General features: G+C 49.3%; 1 protein-coding gene across 1 annotated transcript in view; it reads right to left on the bottom strand.

Annotated features, from left to right (window-relative positions):
• IGDCC3 (immunoglobulin superfamily, DCC subclass, member 3) overlaps positions 1-18,657 on the bottom strand; it is a gene marked incomplete at its 3' end in the record, with an annotated part of 41,814 nt that overhangs the window by 10,941 nt on the left and 12,216 nt on the right. Inside the window, exons 6-7 of the mRNA XM_009870012.1 lie at positions 13,106-13,264; positions 5,863-6,028 (exon numbers count right to left, since the gene is read on the bottom strand). Coding sequence (XP_009868314.1) covers positions 5,863-6,028; positions 13,106-13,264 — 325 coding nt within the window. The remainder of the gene's footprint in view (positions 1-5,862; positions 6,029-13,105; positions 13,265-18,657) is intronic.

Raw genomic sequence — 18,657 nt, 5'->3', positions numbered from 1 at the left:
CAGGATGCCCAAGCATCTAAACACCAACTTCATGAGAACAAGGCTTCTTTCTCTCTCTGCCAGTCCCTCTAATACCCTGCAAGCCCTGGCTGGTAGCTGCAATGAGGAAGGCAAGAGCTGGCAGCAAGTTCCACGAACCCCAGCATCGTCCCAGCTGGTACCTCTGCTGTGCATCCACTTTCATCTCAATTACTGACAAATTCCTCCTGCCTTTGCCCACCACATCACCTCCCAGGATGCGGAGGATGCGGCACCGCGGGGTCAGTGTCAGCCCAGCTGCCTTCCCAGGTTTTGCTGCTTTTTGTCTTTTTCTTTTCTTCTAGGAAGCTCAAACAAAAGGAAAACACGTAGTTGCCGCGCAAGGTGGTGCAGAGCGTCTCTCCGCATCAACCATCTGAAATATGCAGTGTCCTTTTATTTCTTCCTGTCAACAGGGGGAAAAAAAAAAGAAAAAAATCTGTCACTTTGGGACATCTGCTGTTGGAAAACTTTCCCGCGAGTGCCAGACTGGCAGCACTGCGAGCACGTCAGACGAGGCGAGATGCCAGAAGGCTTTCTGCTGGTCACCAAAGCCGCTGAGCGAGCCGAAGGGCTCCATCACAGCTCTGCACAATGCCCTGACAGGCATTGATGGAAGTGGGGAGAGGAGCCGCCGCAGATTCACACCCGGCTGAGCTGAAACGAGAGGCCTCCGCTGCCCGAAAGCCGCCGTATTCCCAAGCTGTTTCTTCCCAGTTCGTAAGCAATCAGGATGACTGATCTGGCTGGGGTCAGGGGTCCGGGCCGGTGACCGGAGATCGGCTTTTCCAAAGGTTTCTCAGAAAAAAAAAAAAGTCTGAGAACTGAAGGAAGCCTCTTCATCGATTCAGCAGCACAAAGAAAGAAGAGGGGGCCCATCTGGAAGGACATCAGCATGCGCGCGCACGCGGGCGCACAAAAGGAGGAGTGTGATGAAATTAATGCAGAGAGCAGGCTGTGGATAGCGGGGAGAGCATTTTAAGTGCTGGCAGCTACAGAAAGCCACCAGCACCACATTCAGATGCCCCATCCCTGTGCCTTGCCCTTCCTCCCTGTATTATGGGTCCCGCTCTGCCACGTCGCGCCCAACGAACCGCTCCTGGGCTGCCGGCTGGCGCCGCACTGGAAAGCAGCTTTTTTTCCACCCCGTGCTGGCTGTTGACAGCTTGGCAGAAACGTCCTGTATTTTGAAGGTTGCCTCGTACAGGCTGAGAATAAGGTGTAAAACTTCCAGAGTGACACTCAGCAGCCTGGAAGGACATGGTGTATCATCCCCAGCATGTTCTTACACCTCCAGGAATTAAATACCATGCAGGGCTTCCTAGGTGAAACTGGGAGAAGGAACCCTTTCTGCACAAACTCGTTTGTACTAGTAGGTATCGCAGCCCTCCGGCCAGGATCCCAGCCTGGTTCTGTGGTTAGAAACTCACCTGGAGGGATGCTGCTGGTCCCAGGCGGGTGAGGAACCAGCCCTCCCTTCCCTCCGTTGCTGGATGAAAGGGCTGGCAGGCTCTCAGCCTGGCTGGAGATGCTGAAACTTCTCACACTTGTGAGCGACAGGCTCTAGTCTCCCAGGGTTTGGTACCGAAAGGGCTCTCTGCTCCCAAGTGCTTGGATGTTTGTGTTTGAAGGTCACTCTCCATACCTGCACCAGGATTAAGCAGCACGACACGTGCAACAAAAGCAAAGTTGTCCTGAAGTTTATGTAATTTCCCCAATGAAGCTTCAACATTGATGGCCCTTGAAGTAAGTCAATCCCAGAGCACTAAAACAAGTGCAGACCAGGGAGGAAGAGTTTAAAAAGGAGACAGCTCATAAGAAAAAGTCACCGAGGAAAGCAAACGTCATCCAAGTCCAGGTTCTAATGAAGCCTTTTTCCAGTGGAACAAATGAAGTCCCTTAATTACCATTTTGTAAATAAAATCTTCTTGAAAAATCAATATTTAGAGCCTGCCTTCTCTGAAGATGTTGGCCTTTGTTCTCTGCAAATATGGTAATATAAACCCCAAAGTGTGATATACTTCTAGGCTGAAAATTATCCCCCCTGAACCTGACTGGGTCAAAGGAAGAAAAGTAATAAACCTTTCAGTGCAGTAATTTGGGTACTATTTCACGTTTCTTTGTAAATAGGTGATAACCTAGAAAGCAGGATTTTACACAAGCCCACAATTAATTTGACTGGTAACCACCCCTCCCTCCTGCAGCGATACGCTGGATGGTGATGCCGGGTGGGAATTTCGCTGGAAACACCCATCACAGCTCTCGGGCATCTGGATCATGATCGATGCAAATCACCTCTGGAACAATACGGGCAAAATGACATCTCTGATCAACAGAGAGACAGAACTTTTGGATCCTGGACACAGGGATGGCTCCACCAAAGCCAAAAAGGCTCCACCAAAGCCAAAAAGGCTCCACCAAAGCCAAAAAGGCTCCACCAAAGCCAAAAAGGCTCCACCAGCTTCCCCATTCAAGAGCATAGTTCGACATCGCCCAACATTTATCAGCTCTGTCCCCAAACTAGGGACGGCACGGCAAAGCAGCGCCGCCGTCAGCTCCTTCAGTGATCTTTATTCACAGCTTTTAATGGAAAAGCCCACAATTCCCTACGCCTGAGCCTTCATGCATTTTTCATTAACAATTATCCGTTATCCCAGAACTGCTTTTGATTTTTTGCTAATCATCGATTGGGTATTTTGTTCCCACACAGCTGGCATTTTCAAAACATAACAACCACCTCTGGAGAGGGCACAGCAGAAGGCTGATCTTTAATGCTAATGCGCCCAGAACCTGTCAACACATCAGGTGATGAGAATTCACATCGGAGGGACGGCGACGGAAGAGGTATTTATCGGACGCAGCCTGTGAGGTTTATTTTACTGTGCTGAAAGGCTTAGGAAAGGGCTGCCTGATGTCGTACCAGCAGCCACATCCAATCTGCAGTGAGCCCAGTTCTGCGGCTGCTGTCCCCATCATGAGGATGACGGGTTCCTGAAGTGCCCCAAGCCTGAGGGTTTGCTCTCCTTGGGTCTGCGGTTACTGCACGTGAGAGATGGCGTGGGGTGACGCAGATGCCAAAGGGTCCTTTGCGACTCTGTGAAGCTACAGTTTGATGGAGACACCTTCCCATCAGCCGTGAGTTTGTGCAGACACGCAGGAGGGATTCCCCGAGCTTGCAGGAGCAGAGCAGCATCTTGAACTGTTGTGCAGGTCCAGACCTCCCTTCTGGCTGTGCTCGTTTCCGAAAACGAAGTTGCTCATGATGATACATTTTGCAATCAATTAGCACATGATATGATTTGCAATGATTTACTCTTTTTTTTTTTTTTTCTCTCCTAGGAATCCCTTTGGGGGCATTCAGACCTTTATTGCCATATTAGGCAGAGTTTTAATCCAAATGAATTTTCTAGGAAACCATGTAATCTAATTAAAAAGCTCACAGTGCAGTTTAGCAGCTTCATTACTAGTAGACTCAAAATCCATCTTTACACGGACAAATATTTTCCAAGTGCAATAGACTGATAAATCCAAAGCATAATCACAAACTGATTCTGCCTGGAACTAAGTGGGTTACAGCACTTAGTCATGCCCATGAGAACGAAACAAAGGACAACTTGAAAAAGCTCCAAAAAAAGCCGCTGCTCTGTTCCAATTCATGGAACCCCCAGCCTTCCTGTACCAGCAAGAGCATTTTTCAGACTGACAGCTTTGGAAACCACAAGGCATGGCCACTTGCCTGAAGCTGGGGGTCACAGTAGACCAAGACTAGCACGAAAGAAGCCATAAGTTCAACGTGGTCAAGTACGATGGCCCAAGGGCTCAGCTTTACAATCGCGTTACTATAGCTGGAGAAGACGCCACGTGTCAGCTGAGCCCCAGCGACTGGCTGAGCTCCCTCGGCCTGTGCCAGATGCAACGTAAGCTGATCGTTTAGCTCGCAGTAGAAAAGGCTGACGCTAAATTGCATTAAATGATTCCCATAAGAAAACGATTACGGCGATGTTCACCGAGTTGCGGTTCACGCGCATGTGCGTAGCACAGATCCAGCCGCAGGGACTTGGCCAGGAGACATGACCACGACCAAAGACCCTCCTTTTACCTTCTTCAAACAACGAAGAGGAATGATTTCACACGCAAGAAATCTACGTGAGAACAGAGCTGGACTCAGCGTGAGTTTTGTCATGGATTTAATGACCTCTTGTACTGTCTTCAGTGACTTCTCCAGTCAATAAAGGGGATGCACTAATCTCCCTCCTCTTATTTCTGCTCTGTTCGTATCGTAAGGGCAGACACACCTCCCAAACCCGTGCAATGAACTAGAAGACCAGGAGCTTGGATTGAGCGGCATCTGCGCACACCCAAAGTTCCCTCAAGCTCTAAAAACTTCCAGCTCAGAGAAAACCTCCGCTGAGTGTGAACGTTTTACTACGTTACAGCAACACCTTCTTGCAACACACATCGCCCATACAACAAAGCTTTAAAAAAAGCCTCAAACCTCAAAACAAAAAGCCATGTTATAGAGAAAATTAGAAAAATAAAATCGCTGTTGTCACTTGAGGAACAAGCCGCCGTGCTGGCACAGCACTTCCCCACGGTCTACACCAAATGTCCAGACCCTCCAGCAAGGTTGCGTAGCTGCATTCATGAGATGCATTTGTTAATATAGATAGCAGCTATATAACACCATAAAACACAAATCTCTACCAATAATTCAGGTTTACAATGCAGGTACTATTATTTTTCAGTATATCGTTCCATGCTATTTCCATAGAAACTATGTTGTCAACTCATAATTTTCACCCTAAGTGCAGCTCACTCCGTGCAAACACCCCCACCCCCTCGCAGGAAAATGCAGCTATTTAGTACTCAGAGAAAACACTCTTCCCCGGTGAGATAAAAGGCTGAAGTTCAAGTGAAAGTCAGCTTCCACACAAATATTATTTCAAATGTATTTGCACACCCAGGCATGAATAAGCATTCATGGGGGATGAAGTGTGATTCCTTCACTATGGAGTGAGTGTGGTCCCTGCCAACTCCATGGACAACATTTGGTCCTTCCAGAAATATCCAGGTGACTTCAGAAAAGAAACTTTTGCTGAGCTCCTGCACCATCAAAGTCTAATGCTGATGCCCTGGTACAATAAAGCACGAGCCACTGAAACGTAAGCTACAAAGTGCAGCTGGTAGGACTGGAGCCGCGTTTGAGCATATCAAAGCCCCAGATGAATCCACAGATCTGCCATTACCACCTTCACATTAGCTCTTTGCTAATGCAGTCAGAAAGCCAACATCTCTCCTGCTCCCCTTCCCACTGGCGCCCAGACATTTCAAAATAATGGCTTTTAATTCAGCCTCTCTCAAAAGCAGGGTGAGGGAGCGCTGCAACAGTCTGAGGGATGTGTGACAACTCTGCTTGCCTGTTGAAGCCAAGACAGCTCGAAAGCACTCCCTTTTCAAGATGCTTGGCTGGTCCCTCTGGATCACTCATGGCCTTCTCATCCTCAAGCTTGTCAGCCACTGCCCAGTGCAATGGGTCTAGGGCAAAGGCAGGACTTGTAGAGCTCACCAGGACATGCTTCACATCCCACCACTCTCTGCCAGCCTTCACCGAGCAGTCCAAAATGAACTGCTGCCTCCAATTCTGCTGTCTGTGCAAAAGCTGAAGCCTGCATGAGCTAATTTGCTCTTTGCCCAAGAATTACACCTGCAGGGACAGCTCCTTCTGGACCACCAGGTAGGTGATGTCAGTCCTCCACGTGTGGCAACTCCAAATTTAATGCTGGGGAACAACCCAGCTGTACGTCTCACACTGCCCCCACCCCAGGCTGCAGCACCAGGACTTACCTGTTGTTATTCTTCAGCTTAATGTGGTCACTGGTCTCCAAGATCTGCCCATTCCTCAGCCAAGTGATCTGTGGTGGAGGTTCCCCTTGGGCCACGCACGTGAAGATGGCAGTAGTCCCCACGGGCCTGGAAATGGACTGAGGATGCTGCACAAACTCTGCAGGGGCTGCAAAGAGGAAGGAGAAGCAGGGTAAGAGAAGGCACAAAGAGCAACCTTGTGGCTTGGGCTTCAATAAGCCTCGTCTCCTTGGGAATACTGGCCATACCCATAGCACAGGCAGCAGGTAACTACCGTCTGGATGGTGTGTCCATAATCAAGGCAATGCTGCAATTCGGTTGCCCATCCTGGCAGTCAGGGCTTCACAGAAAGCCCCTGAAGGTCAGCTCAGTGCTGCATGGAGAGCTGAGGTGAGTCCCGCAGGGTTCAGGCAAACTGCACCAAGGTCTAAGCCCTCTCACCTCCCCGCAGTCTCCCACTGAAAGCAACCCCGACGCTGCAAAATAATCCCCATCCGACAAAAGTTACCCTCTGCACAATATGAAAAGTGGTGAGGAAGGAAAGCTGCAACCACATGTGGCAATTTTAGAATTTGGGGTTGGGGACATTTGCTGTTTCATCAATGGCAGAGCTGCAGCAACACCCTGGCTTTGCCCAAAGGAGCCGCAGGGCATTAGCAAACTGCTTGTAAATGGGAAGAAATGTACAGATGTGCCTGCAGCAATCTGGCAGTTGTTCTCTCCCCAATAAATATCAGATTTGCTGCAGACTCTCCTGGTAGTGATAGATTGAGGCGGCTTTTTTACCCCAGATCTGCAGGCTGGGACCCTCAGGGTCCTGCCAAGCCTAGCAGAAGACTCCACCATGCCTGTACCTACTGCTCACCTCGTAATGCAATGTTTTCACCTTTAACAATAGCATTTTCCAACGGAAAGTGATTTCCCCCCTTTCAGCAGCTCAAAATAGATTTAAATCATTTATCAGAATAAACCAGTGCATCAGTCTACAGAATGCAGGGCCTGAAAAAGACCCTGCCAAATTGGTGAGTTTATTCGAGCAGTTACGCTTCAAAGGGCAGAGTGATAAATATACTCCACACTGCTGCTGGTACCTAAAATCAGGTGGAACCGGCAGCAGCTGCAATGAAGACAAACAGATAAGAGGCACGGGCCCATAAATGAATTTACTGACTAGCATTCCATAATTCATGGCTGGCGTTAAATTTTTTTCAGCAAAAGCAAGATTACCCAGGGAGATTCGCTTGGTGCCACTTGCTGGCACTTTCCAAGCACAGAGGAGGTGGGCTCTGCCACCAGCAGAGATGCTGGGATGGCAGAAGGGAGAGAATTGATCCAGTAAAATGTGTTGAGGGGTGGCCAGGCTGCAGGGGGGAGCCGCTATGCAAGAGCAGAGCCTTATGGTTCACGGCCAAAAAAACCCCTCGGGGTTTGCCGCAGGAGCATGGGGAGATTAAGCTCCTCCCCAGCTGCCTGTCACAAGCATCGCCACCGAGGCAAAAAAGGCCAAAGAGTAGCACGAGGCACGTGTGTGTAAGAGTGAAGTCACGCAGGTCGTAAGTCCTGCAAGCAGAAGGGCAGAGGAATTCACTGAGGAACCCGTCTGCCTCGAAGGAGCCCCCTCTTTCATTTTTAATAATCAAAGGGAAGCGGAGCGTGGCAGGTCTGACTTATGTTAGCGGTGGGGGGTGTCCGCCGGCAGAGCTTATTGAGAGGCCACTTCTGCTGGCGCTCAGGTCTGCTAACGAACCTGATCTCAGCAACCTAACGGACATGTATTTCCAGAACCTCCTGCTAAACTTCCCCAGGTGCCAATCGATCTCTTCTCCTTCTTTTTCCTCTCCTAGTTTTTTTCCTCCCTCTAGACTTATAAATTAAAATAAAATTCAAGATGGACTGAATGAAAGTTGGAAGCACGGATCAACAGAGAGAAAAACCCCTCATCCCTGCAGTGAATGGTCCCTTTGTGGTGTACAGGGAGAGCATTAGACTTGATTTTCAAGACTTCCTTAACCTCCCGCCCCCTGCTTTGTGCTGGCGCGGTTTTGCAGGAGCAATTATTTGGCAAGTGGCTGTGCACCTCCCTTGCTTTCATCTGGGCTCACGAGTTGCACCCACAATACTCGCAGGTGCAAACCCACGATGCCAAGGAAGGGCACAGCCACCTTCCAGCTCCTCGCTGCAGCTTCATTAAAGATCCCGTCGCTTGGCTCTTTGCCTTCACCTCCTCCCGCCCCTTCCCCCGCTCTGCCACATCTCAAATCCGCCCGTGCAGAAAAGAAGTTTTAAATATGGAAAGAAGCATCCGGTGTAACCCTTCTGGAATGACCGGCTCTCCTTATCCTCCCTTATTAGCCCGTGTCAAGAGGGAGTAATTGGAGCGGTGTCGCGTGTGACTCGGGGGTAACGAATGCGCAGCTGCGGCCGCTGGATCAGCGCCAGCGATGCTATTCAGGGCTGTGGCCCCTCGGGTTCCTCGAGTCCTTGCTCCCCTCCACCATCCCTCCTCTTCGCTGACTCGCTAAATGCAACCAGATCAAAAAACAGACCAAAAAGCACCTGTTTAACTCGTTTAAACACTCTGCAGAGCAGGGGGCCACTCCTTGCGATGGCTCCCACCTCCGCTGCGCTGAGCTGTCCCTGCTTGGTGGCATCCCTCGCTGCAAGCCATGCGATGCCCGTCCACTGTTCCCGCTCCTGCTAGCTTTCTCCAGGCACTGCTCTGTCCTACTCAAGCCTCACCTTGCTCATTTTGGTACAGAGGGAGCAGTAGTGTGGAGCTGTAGAGGCAAAAAGGGCCAAGCCACAGCAGAAACCTATAGAGTTAAAAAAGCTCCTTGTCCCCATCACCAGCTTCTGACAGCATCAGAGAAAGGACGTGGTCCAAGTGCCACCAGGGTCTTAACATGGGGATTGAGAGATGCAAGGAGATGCCCCTCTGCCACCTCGGACCAGGGTGTTTCTGACCCAGTGTTCACACCAGCGTCCCCAGGCAGGGTGCTGAGGCACCTGCTGGTACGTGGTCTCGGGGCCAGAAGAACCTCTGCTCTCCTCCTCCCAGGTCTTCTCCCTGCTTTTTCAAATGATTTCAGCAAGGATCGAAAGTTTGCCACCTCTGGCCCTGGGTTAGCTGGAAAAGAGCAGAAGTGAAGCCCTGCCTCCAGCCAAGCTCTCTGTTGTCCTCGTCCTTCATAATTAATAGAGTGGCTTGTCCAGTGCTCATCTCACCCCCCTTCCACACAACATGCCGAAAGGCCATCAGAGGCGGTGAGAGGAAGCGCTTCTCGGCCCTCCATGAAGATCTTAGTAATGATATTAAAGAAAATCGCTGTTAAGAGCAGAGGATTCAAACCCAGCAAGGGTTTGGGCAGGATCCATGAAGAAATCAGAGCATTGATTATTCAGGACTTAATGGGAGGGAGAGGATCATGCAGTTTTGATGAATATTTCAAGGCGTGACATCAGTCTCAAAACGCTGTAATGCTTAACGCCACCCCCAGAATCGTTAACAAAGTGCTTCGATAGCTTTTACTATGTTCAGCAAACTGTGACAGCACGATGCCCCCTAACAGAGGGTTATAACAGGAGACCTGGATGGACTCCACCTCTTTAGGGACATCTCATCTCAGCAGTGACCAGCCACCACTGTGTCCTCCAAAATAATAGGGAGCTTCACTGCCCTCACCACAAGTTTGCGGCGCAGAGCCCAACAGCTCCCCGAGAAGGGTCTTCCGAAGGGTCGGGAGCACTGACAGCCGGCGCCCCGGTGCCACACGAATTCAGACAGATCCTTGCACCTCACTGCAAAGCCGTAATTAATTCTCAAGTAGGCAGAGGGAGTGAGGGAGGCTGGAGTGAGGAGAAGGAAGAATAACATGGAAACAACGAAACCTCATAAATTACACTATCGGAACCTACAGTGAGGGTGTAAAGGAGAAGACAGGTCAACAGGGAAGTCAGTCAAGCACCGTATCAGATGACAAGTGGATTTAAGACAAACTGCTGCCCACTTGGCTTCTCTCCACTGACTACAGAGGATGCCTAGATGCTTACATGAGTAACCCTACTACTGAAGTTGTAGAGCCGGTGGGATTGCAGAGGCCAAAGATGGGACCTGTGACCCTGCACCCTGGGAAAAAGGCAGCGGCCGCTCAAGGGAGGCTGTCAAGGAGGCTCGTCCATCACTGAGTATCGTGAACTTGTCCCAGCAAGGTGCAGGCTGGAGCTCTGCGGCAGTGGGACGTCTTTCCGCATCATCTACCGGTGTACTCCTGGAAGGATGCTCTGGAGGGCTCGGGCACCCCAGCTCACCTCAGCACCCCAACGGATGCGATCCGAGTGCCCACCATTTGGCTTTGCCTGGGAAGGAAAACGTAGGCAGGAAGACAACTGCTCCATGGGGCACGCTCACCCACGCAGCACGTACTAAAGTTGGTTTTGCAGCATGAATTTAGGGCTAAACTCAAGGACAAACCAAGTAACACAGAGCAACTGCAATACATCTGCTGATGAATTCAACCCCGCAGCCAGGGCTTCTGATGCCAGCGAGCAAGAACGATGGAAGAAACATCAGGAAACGCAGCGGTGGCCGGATCTGCCGGACCAGGGAGCGCTGCCCGGTTCTGCTGGCAGAGAGCAAGGCGAACAAGGCAGTCATTGTCAGCAGAGCCTTCAAAAACATGTCCTTAAGACGGGCACTCATTTATGAGATGGGATCTCATTTTTCTGCATAGCTTTCAGGAGGAAATGAAGCGTGGAGTGGAGAACACTGGTGACCATCTGGCCATTCACAGCCCATCAGTTTGTTATGACACCAAACACATAATAAAGCACAAAAGATTGCACAGGAGGTAGAGAGAAAGCGCTTTGATATATTTTTTTTTCTCTTTTCCTTGCCACCGAAGCCTGCTCTTCCCTTGCACCCCACGCACGCACACCCTCCGCTTCAGCCTGCGACGCCGTTCGGCCCTTCGACAACTCCCCCCGTGAGACTTTCATTCGCAGCCCGGCACAAAGCAATATTCAAATGGCTGCGCCCGGGATCTGAAGAGAAAATGGAAACTTTCTTGTGTGAGAACCTTACAAAAGAGATCAAAGGAGCCTTAAATGGCCAGGGGAGGGCAGGGAGGGAGGGAGCGGGGGGATTGACGCCTTCTCCTCTGAAGGGAGGAGGAATTCCCAGGAAGATAATAAGGCGGCGTTAGATGATCTGAAGGAGAGCCCGCGATGGGAAAGGACATCGCTGCCAGAGCAAGAGCGGAGCCCCACGCCGGGATGCCTCTGCCCACGCGGATGCTGCAATGGGGACGAGGACCATTGCTGGCAGCGGAAGGGAGGATGTGGTCTTGGTCCCAGCCTCCCACTAACTCCCCGCCTTACAGCAGGAAACATCACCCTTTCTCCTCCAGCTTCCCACCTATAAAAGGTGCCTCCTTCAAAAGGCGAAGGGCAAGTTAATTTGTGCCTCCAGGCACTTCAAGGGCCCGGCATAAAGGCAGCAAGTACCTGGCCTGGCTGCTTAGAGGACGCTGTATTGTCCTAGCTCTGTGCTAACTTCCTCTCCAACCAGGCTTTTGATAGCCCGCTCTTTGCTTTCATTCTCTTTACGGATGTAATTTGCATTGCTGACATCTTGACAAAGATAAAACCCAGTCTCCCATGCCAGTCATTATCGCTGTTTTCTTCCCAGACAAACCTGAACGGCAATCATTTGTACCTCTCAGCTGGAAAATTCAGGCAAAATGAGATGCAGAGGAAGGAAAAGCTGCTTCCAGAGGGAGGGTGAGCAAACGTGGGATGAGCCCAGCTTCCCGGCCAGGGTTTGCCATTAGCTTTTCTGGGGAACGACAGCCCCCTGGAAAACATGAAGCATTTTGTGGATGGGCAACACAGGTCCTCGACTTGCCAACAGGAGCAGTCAACAGCATTCAGTACCTGTATTTTTCCAACTTCATAGATTTTCCAAGTAATTTCTTTCGGCTCTGCCTGTACCCTGGACATCAGCTAGGCGTTTGGGCTTACCTCTGCTACATGTGCCACGTGCAGAGCTGTCCCGCAGCAGCTCTGAAGGGTTTGTATCAGTACAGTGAGGTTGTTCTTAAAGCCTGCGTTGGTGTTTCTTAATAACGAGACTCAGGTGTGCCCATGCCCAGCTGGCTGGGAGGTCTCGTTTCATTTGCTCACTCAGAAATCCAACAGCAAAAGAAACGGCGAGCTTTCATCTCCTCTTGTGTCTGCTCAGCACCTGAGACTGAGGAGGCATGAGCAGCCCTGCATAAGCATCCTTTCCACATTGCTCCTCGCTGCTCCCAAGGCGAAAGGGAAAAGGGATGCCAGCACGCAGGGACCACGGCTGCCGCATCACCGCCGGCACCTCCCGGGACCTGTCAGGTGAGCATCAGGGCTGGAGCAGGGCACTTTCCCCATCACCAGCATGAAAGGTTCAATTAGCTCGCTCTGGCAGGAGGTGTGTAATTTTAGATTCAGGATATCATCAGTCAATAGTTAATGAGTGAACTGATGAGAGTGCGAGATGCTTTAAGTGGACGAGCTTGAAGAGGAGGTGAGTGCCTGTAATCAGGGGTGGATTACTGCCATTCAGAGCACGCTGCCAGCTGGGTTTGCCTTCTGAAATGCTTGCCTGGCTCGCCTCACCATGGAGACTGGGTGCAGGAAGCACGTGGAGGGGATTTGTTTGGTTTCATGAGCGCTGATCTCTACTCTGGGCTGAATCACCCTTTACAAGTGCCCTTTCCAGACAGTTGCTGTGGGGAGGTAGAGGAACCTGAATCTCCCAGGCATGGCCCCCAAAGGGTGCTTTACTCATGCTGCGGCAAGGGGCTCAGATACAGCGTTGACTGCTAAAGAAAACAGTCTCACTGACTTTTCCAGAATGGTTTTAGGCTTACTGGTGCCATTTCAGTTGGAGAGTAATACTCTGTGGGAGATATCCACTCCTGGATATCACTGCAGGAGAGATACCTGTCATGTAGTGTGAGAACAGCACCCATCTCCCCAGTCACTAAGGATCACGTAGCAGTGAGAGATGAATTTGGCTGATTAACTCAGCGCAGGCTTTCTGCTGAGTTGTACAAGTACGACAACAAGTAACAACCGGTGTCTGTTAAGCCAAATAAATGCCTGTCACGGGGTTGGAAACCTTTGCAACACATGCACTGAGGCCTCAGCTGAATCTGTCCAACCCACCACAGTGCCCGGGTTTGCTCACCTTGTACAACGAGCCTGCCCTGCGCCGTCCTTCTCACCCGCGTGCCAGGTTTGTTCGCGGCGCACACGTAGATACCAGAATGCTGCACGGTCAGGTCGGAGATCATGAGATTTCCTGTCCCCAGCACCTGGATCCCTTCCACGCCAATCGGGCGGCCATCTGCAAGAAGGGGAAAAGGGCAAGAGTCGTACGCTGGACCTCTGAGTCAGGCTCTCCAGGGCTCAGTCCTCGGTGAGGTCCAATCTAAGCACTCATGGAGTGATGCCGTGCTCTGTTACCAGGATGTGTCAAGCAAAGACAGTGGGTTTTAGCTGATGCTCTTAACAGAACCGTCTTCTGGAGAAAACCAGGATCCTCCTGTGTTTGCCCCAAACCACACTTTGTACTGCTTGGAAAACCATCACAGAAAACATGAAAATGCTCAGCCACATGTTCAGATCAAGGCGAAGCACCCAGAACACTTTTCAACAGACCGGTTAAACCAAGCGAAATCGTATCAGCTTCTTACATGAGTCTGACCAGGGATCCAACCAGTTCAACAACCTGCTCCTAAGAGAGATGCTCAGGAAAGGAGAAGACTCACCAACCTCCTGCAGTCCTTCCCTGATGTACTCTCCCAGCCATCAGCAATTTATAACCTGGGCATTTTCCGAGCCACAAGGTATCCTTTTTTTGCCTGCTAACCCTCCATGGATTTCTGTGGCTTCGAAACTATGCAAACACTGGAATTTCGATTCCTTAGCTCTTGAACACACAATAGCTTGGGGCTAAGGAGCCAAGTTCTGAGCTGACAGTTAGATCTGCTCAGCTCTCTGGCTCGGGAAGGTAATTGGAAAGGGCTGTCTCCATCCCAAGAACTGGCTCTGAGGCAGGCTGGCAGGAGAGCAGTGATCTTTCCAAAAAAGCATGCCTGAGCTCCAGCACAAGGTCTTCAAAATTGAAGCGCTTAACGTCAAATAGTTCAGCATCAGAGTATTCACCTTTTCTTCCAGCAGAGCCTGTTTTCACTGGAAAATTCCCGGCCAGCTCTAATTACAATGTGTTTCATTAGTATCAGGCTATTGCTTTTTATTGTGTCATTGGTTTGTGTTTTAAGACACTGTCTGACAAAAGCAGCTCTAAATCAGTCGTAGCATGTGTCGGGGTGTCTGCGGAGAGGGCAAGGCAGGGGAGTAGTTTTACTGGTGGAGCAGTTAAAGGGAGCACACTTTTATCAGATGGGAAACGGAAATCCAGTTCCTCTCTTGCCTTTACTCACAGAGAAGGCTGAAGAACCTTCAGAAATGGGAGAAGCAAGAACCAGCCCTGACCATCCCACAAATCCTCCACGTGTGCTCCGTAACAGCAGAAGAGACTGTGCCTTGTGCTTCAAAGCTGTGGCTAGTGAAAGGAAAAATCCATCTGAAAAATTCCTCCTGGGAGCTCTATTGGTCTGTGCTGTGACCTTGCTAAGGAAATGGAAGGAGCCAAGTAAAACCAGAACTGCTCTGTAGGAAGCGATGGGTCACAGGGAAAGATCTGAGATGCTCTAGCTGGTTTCCACTCTTGTGGGCCACCTCCTGAGAGATGTTAGGCTCAACCTGCTATAAAATTTGTCATCATCTAGTGGGCTGAACAGCAACCAGGGACCTCAGACTCAGGCTGGCTACCAATATTCCTGGCACACGACCACTTTAGCAGCAGTGTCTGGTGTAATCCAGCAACAGGAGACCTTCATGGAAAACGCAGAGGGAAACACAGCTTGCCATGGGGCTGCTGCAGTCACCTCAGGACACCCTTGTTACCCCCAAGGATTTCCTTCATAGCCTCTGTGGTACAACAACACGGCCCCTGACCAAGACCTGGCAGGTGCCTGACCTTGGGCAGGCTTCATACTTCAACACAAACAAGGACGCAGTGTTAGTTAAAAGTTGTCTTGCAATCATACGCTTTAGATGTAATACCATGCTTTGCATAATAAAGAATATTATGAACACTTTTGCTCATTCACAGCCAACAGGTTCCGGACTAGTTTGGGAAAACACAAAGACAAAGCAGCACTCAGAGGCAGGGACAAATTAACCATCAACCCAGAAATGTCCCTTTGCAACGTGCTGCTCAGCAAGTGCCTGGATCCCCACGGAAAGGAACACAACAGGACAGAGAGCAAAGTCTCTGGCAGCACCAGTGAGAGCAGAGCATGTTCATCAACTCACAAGCCTGGACCACAGAAACGAGGGAAACCATTTCAGATTCACGGCAGCATCCCGCTAGGAAACACCGGCAAAATGTGGACTGAGAGGCACAAAGCACTTCACAAACATATCTCCTGCCATGCTCCTTATATATGGCTTTTCAGCAAATTTTTTAACCTAAAGGTTTCCTCGCTTCATTAGGCAGGCAATGCCAGACCACTTCATTATTTGCATTGCAAAAAAAAAAAAATAATAAAAATGCTCAGGTCTTTTTGAAAGAGAAAAACAATGTCATTAAATGATTAAATGATCACATAGCTGGGCAAGCCACTGCAGCAGTAAATGGCTCAGTCATAAAAAGGACAGTAAAACATGTCTCACATTTAATGACCAGTAGGAAGGAACCATTCCTTTCAAACATCATTTGAACTGAAGCGTAAAGAGGTCTGAATTAAATTCAAATTGAACCTGATTTCATCTTTTAAATTAGAGCTTTTGGAAGTCCGTATTTACAACAGGAGTAAAAATCAAATCCCTCTCTCGAGGGAGCGACAGGACTAGTGAAAGATGCAAAGTGGCCATACCTGGATGCTTCACCACATCATTGCCTTAAGAAATACCACAGAAATGTGACTTGAATGTCAGTAGTTTTAGTGTATTATTTATAACATGCTACATAATTTACGCATGCAATGACCCAGCCTGCAGCAGGTACTCCACACAGCCCAAATATCAGCATCGATACGCCCTCAGTTATCTCTCTGGCTCCAACTATTAATTAGAGGTGTGAAGAAACATCTCCTATCAATCAAGCATCTTCCATTTCCCTGAAGAACAAAGCTCTCCCAGCTCAGAAACCTCAGCGGATCCGCCATTTGATTCAGAGTGTGGCCACCTCTAACAGCCAGCTAAGATGATCACGCCAGATCATCCCACATGCCTCGTACTCAACCCCTCCCTTCCAAAGAGTGCTGAACAGGGCTCCTCAAAAATTATCTCTGCTTTCCCAGCCTTCTCCGTCGTTCTTACTCTACTGTGCCTCGCTCAGCCTGAGCCGTTCTGTGATCAGCTAGAAGATCTTCAGCTAGTATCAGGTCCAACTTATTAACACTGACAACACGTATAAATAATAGAGAGTATTTACACAAGAAATCCTGAAAGCTCAGCACTTCACGGAAGTGCTGTGCAGAGGGGCTGCTGTCTCCCACCTGTTTTGCAAAGGTTCCTGTCTATTTTAACCCTGTTTCCGTCACACAGAGATCTGAAGAGTGGTTTGGGTCAAGGGATCCAAACCTTGAAAACCCACCTTCCTGGCATCACTTGCCACCACCAAGTCAACGCTTCACTGAGGAGACCTGAAAGACTGCAAAAGTCAACACTGCTGCCAAAGCTCCCAAGACCCACGCAGGCTTGAAAGCGCTGCTCATTTAACACGCTCTTCTACTTCTTTATATGAAGTCAACAGCAGAAAATTTGAGGGCTGAAAACAAGCCAGTGGAGGTGGAAATGTCTGGCAGATTCTCTCAGTTGATGAGGGCAGAAGGAGGAGGTTCAGCTGGGGGTGAAGAGCAGACGGACAACTGATTAATAAAGGAGATCGTTCTCCAAGAGGCACATGATCCCAAAAGATGCTCCGGCTATGGACAAGCAGAGGCTTTTCCAGGTTCCCCACTGGGGTGAAGTGTGGATAAAAGACGCCTGTGGTTTGGGAGCTGCATTATTTATTTTTCCAAGGTGCATGTGATGCTTTCTGGAGTCCATTCTGCGCCTGCTAAGGGAGTGATTGGCACACCGGCACCAATTACGGAGGCCCGTTAAAACGTGCCAGGCGATATGAATATGCAACAACACGAACGCCTTTCTTTTATAAGTAGCAAGTGGAAAGAAAGTAACAACTTTCTAATGTTGATCATTTAGGTCTTTTGTGAATTCTTTGTATTGTGCCATAGTAGCCTTCCACTTTTTAGACGCATGGGTCTCCTGCTCCGGCGGACACTGGGCACCGTGGATTAGCATATTTAGAGTACATTGCAACAGTTGACTATTCAGTATGTGAAGTGGTGAAATTTACTCTATTATTTCTAAACACTTACGGGAACGGTGCTCCTGTCAACCAGTCAGCCATCTATTGCAAGCTTCTGTGTCCAATAAGTTACCAATTAATTGGCTCCTACAATTGTTGTATGGTTTACTTCTTGAATGGTTCCCTCTTTAGTAATTTCCTTCCCATTGTGCACCCCTTTCTGACAACTTCTGTATAACGCTATCAGATAATCGCTGTCTGTTCTTTCTCGCCTCACTTTTCTGTATCTCTCTAAATAGTTTATTATTCTGCCTTGGTACCTTTTATGGAGACCAGCTCAGTGGCTTGTCAGTTAAAGGGTAAGGATACATTAAAATCGTCATTCATTCAAAAGGCTTTGCAGTAAGTGCCCAGGATATTCATTTGGGCGCACACACAGGTCCGAGCCTGAAGTGCGTAGCTCTGAAAGGAAAAGCCCTATCTTCCCCGAACAAACCCTTAATGATTTTACATTTCTCTCAGAGCCCGCTCTCTAATGAATGTTGACATTTCATGCACGGCAAGACACAGGAATTCTGTTTGCGGTCAGGGGCTACAACATATTCCCAAGGAAATTAAATTCAAAATTGATTGCGCGACACTCAAAAACCGGCCCAGAATTCGAACGATTTCTTTCAAGCAAAATCTAGCTGCCTTCCCCACTGAAAACCGGCCAAGTTTTAGCAAAACCAAAGCAAAAAGTGCAAATGCTGTTTATGGGTTGCTTCCTCCTGCACCAGTAAGCTATAGAAGCAAAATTGTTCTTTTGCTGCTTTCAGGTAGAAGAAAAGCCATCACGTCAAAACTGTGAGCAAAGGGGTTCAGAGAGATGCTCCGAAAGGGCAGCACGCCCTGGGCAAAGAGCTGGCACAACGGCAGTGCCAGGACTCTGCTTCATTTCAACCAGGCGGGGAGAATGTTCACACATAATTGACTTTTTTTGGTTTAAATTAAATCAGGCCTATTGCTAAATCAGCTGCACCTCTCTAAGGCTTTGTGGCCATGGATTTTTTATTTATGGGAGTGGATCAAAAGTGGTTTTTTTCCTGAGTAAATTAACGGGTGATTTAAGGTAAAACATCTCTGCAGGAGTAACTTCGGGATGAGGACCTTCACGTGGGAGGAAGCCACATGTACTGATGACAGATGCTTGGAGGACCTCCCTGTCCAGCATAAACCCCTCTCCCTCCTCCTGACCTCATAGACAAAGAGATGGGAAAGCACTTCCAAAACAGCTACAAAGGGATGACAAACCCACCGACTCGTCATCTCAGTTGCTGTTGAGATCAGAGTAAGACTAAAGATCTTGTGATGCT

The sequence above is a fragment of the Apaloderma vittatum genome, unplaced genomic scaffold (genome assembly GCF_000703405.1).
Source record: "Apaloderma vittatum isolate BGI_N311 unplaced genomic scaffold, ASM70340v1 scaffold13165, whole genome shotgun sequence".
Taxonomy (NCBI): Eukaryota; Metazoa; Chordata; class Aves; order Trogoniformes; family Trogonidae; genus Apaloderma; species Apaloderma vittatum.
The sequence above is the reverse complement of the archived record's forward strand: the minus strand, read 5'-3'. Positions and strand labels throughout refer to the sequence as shown.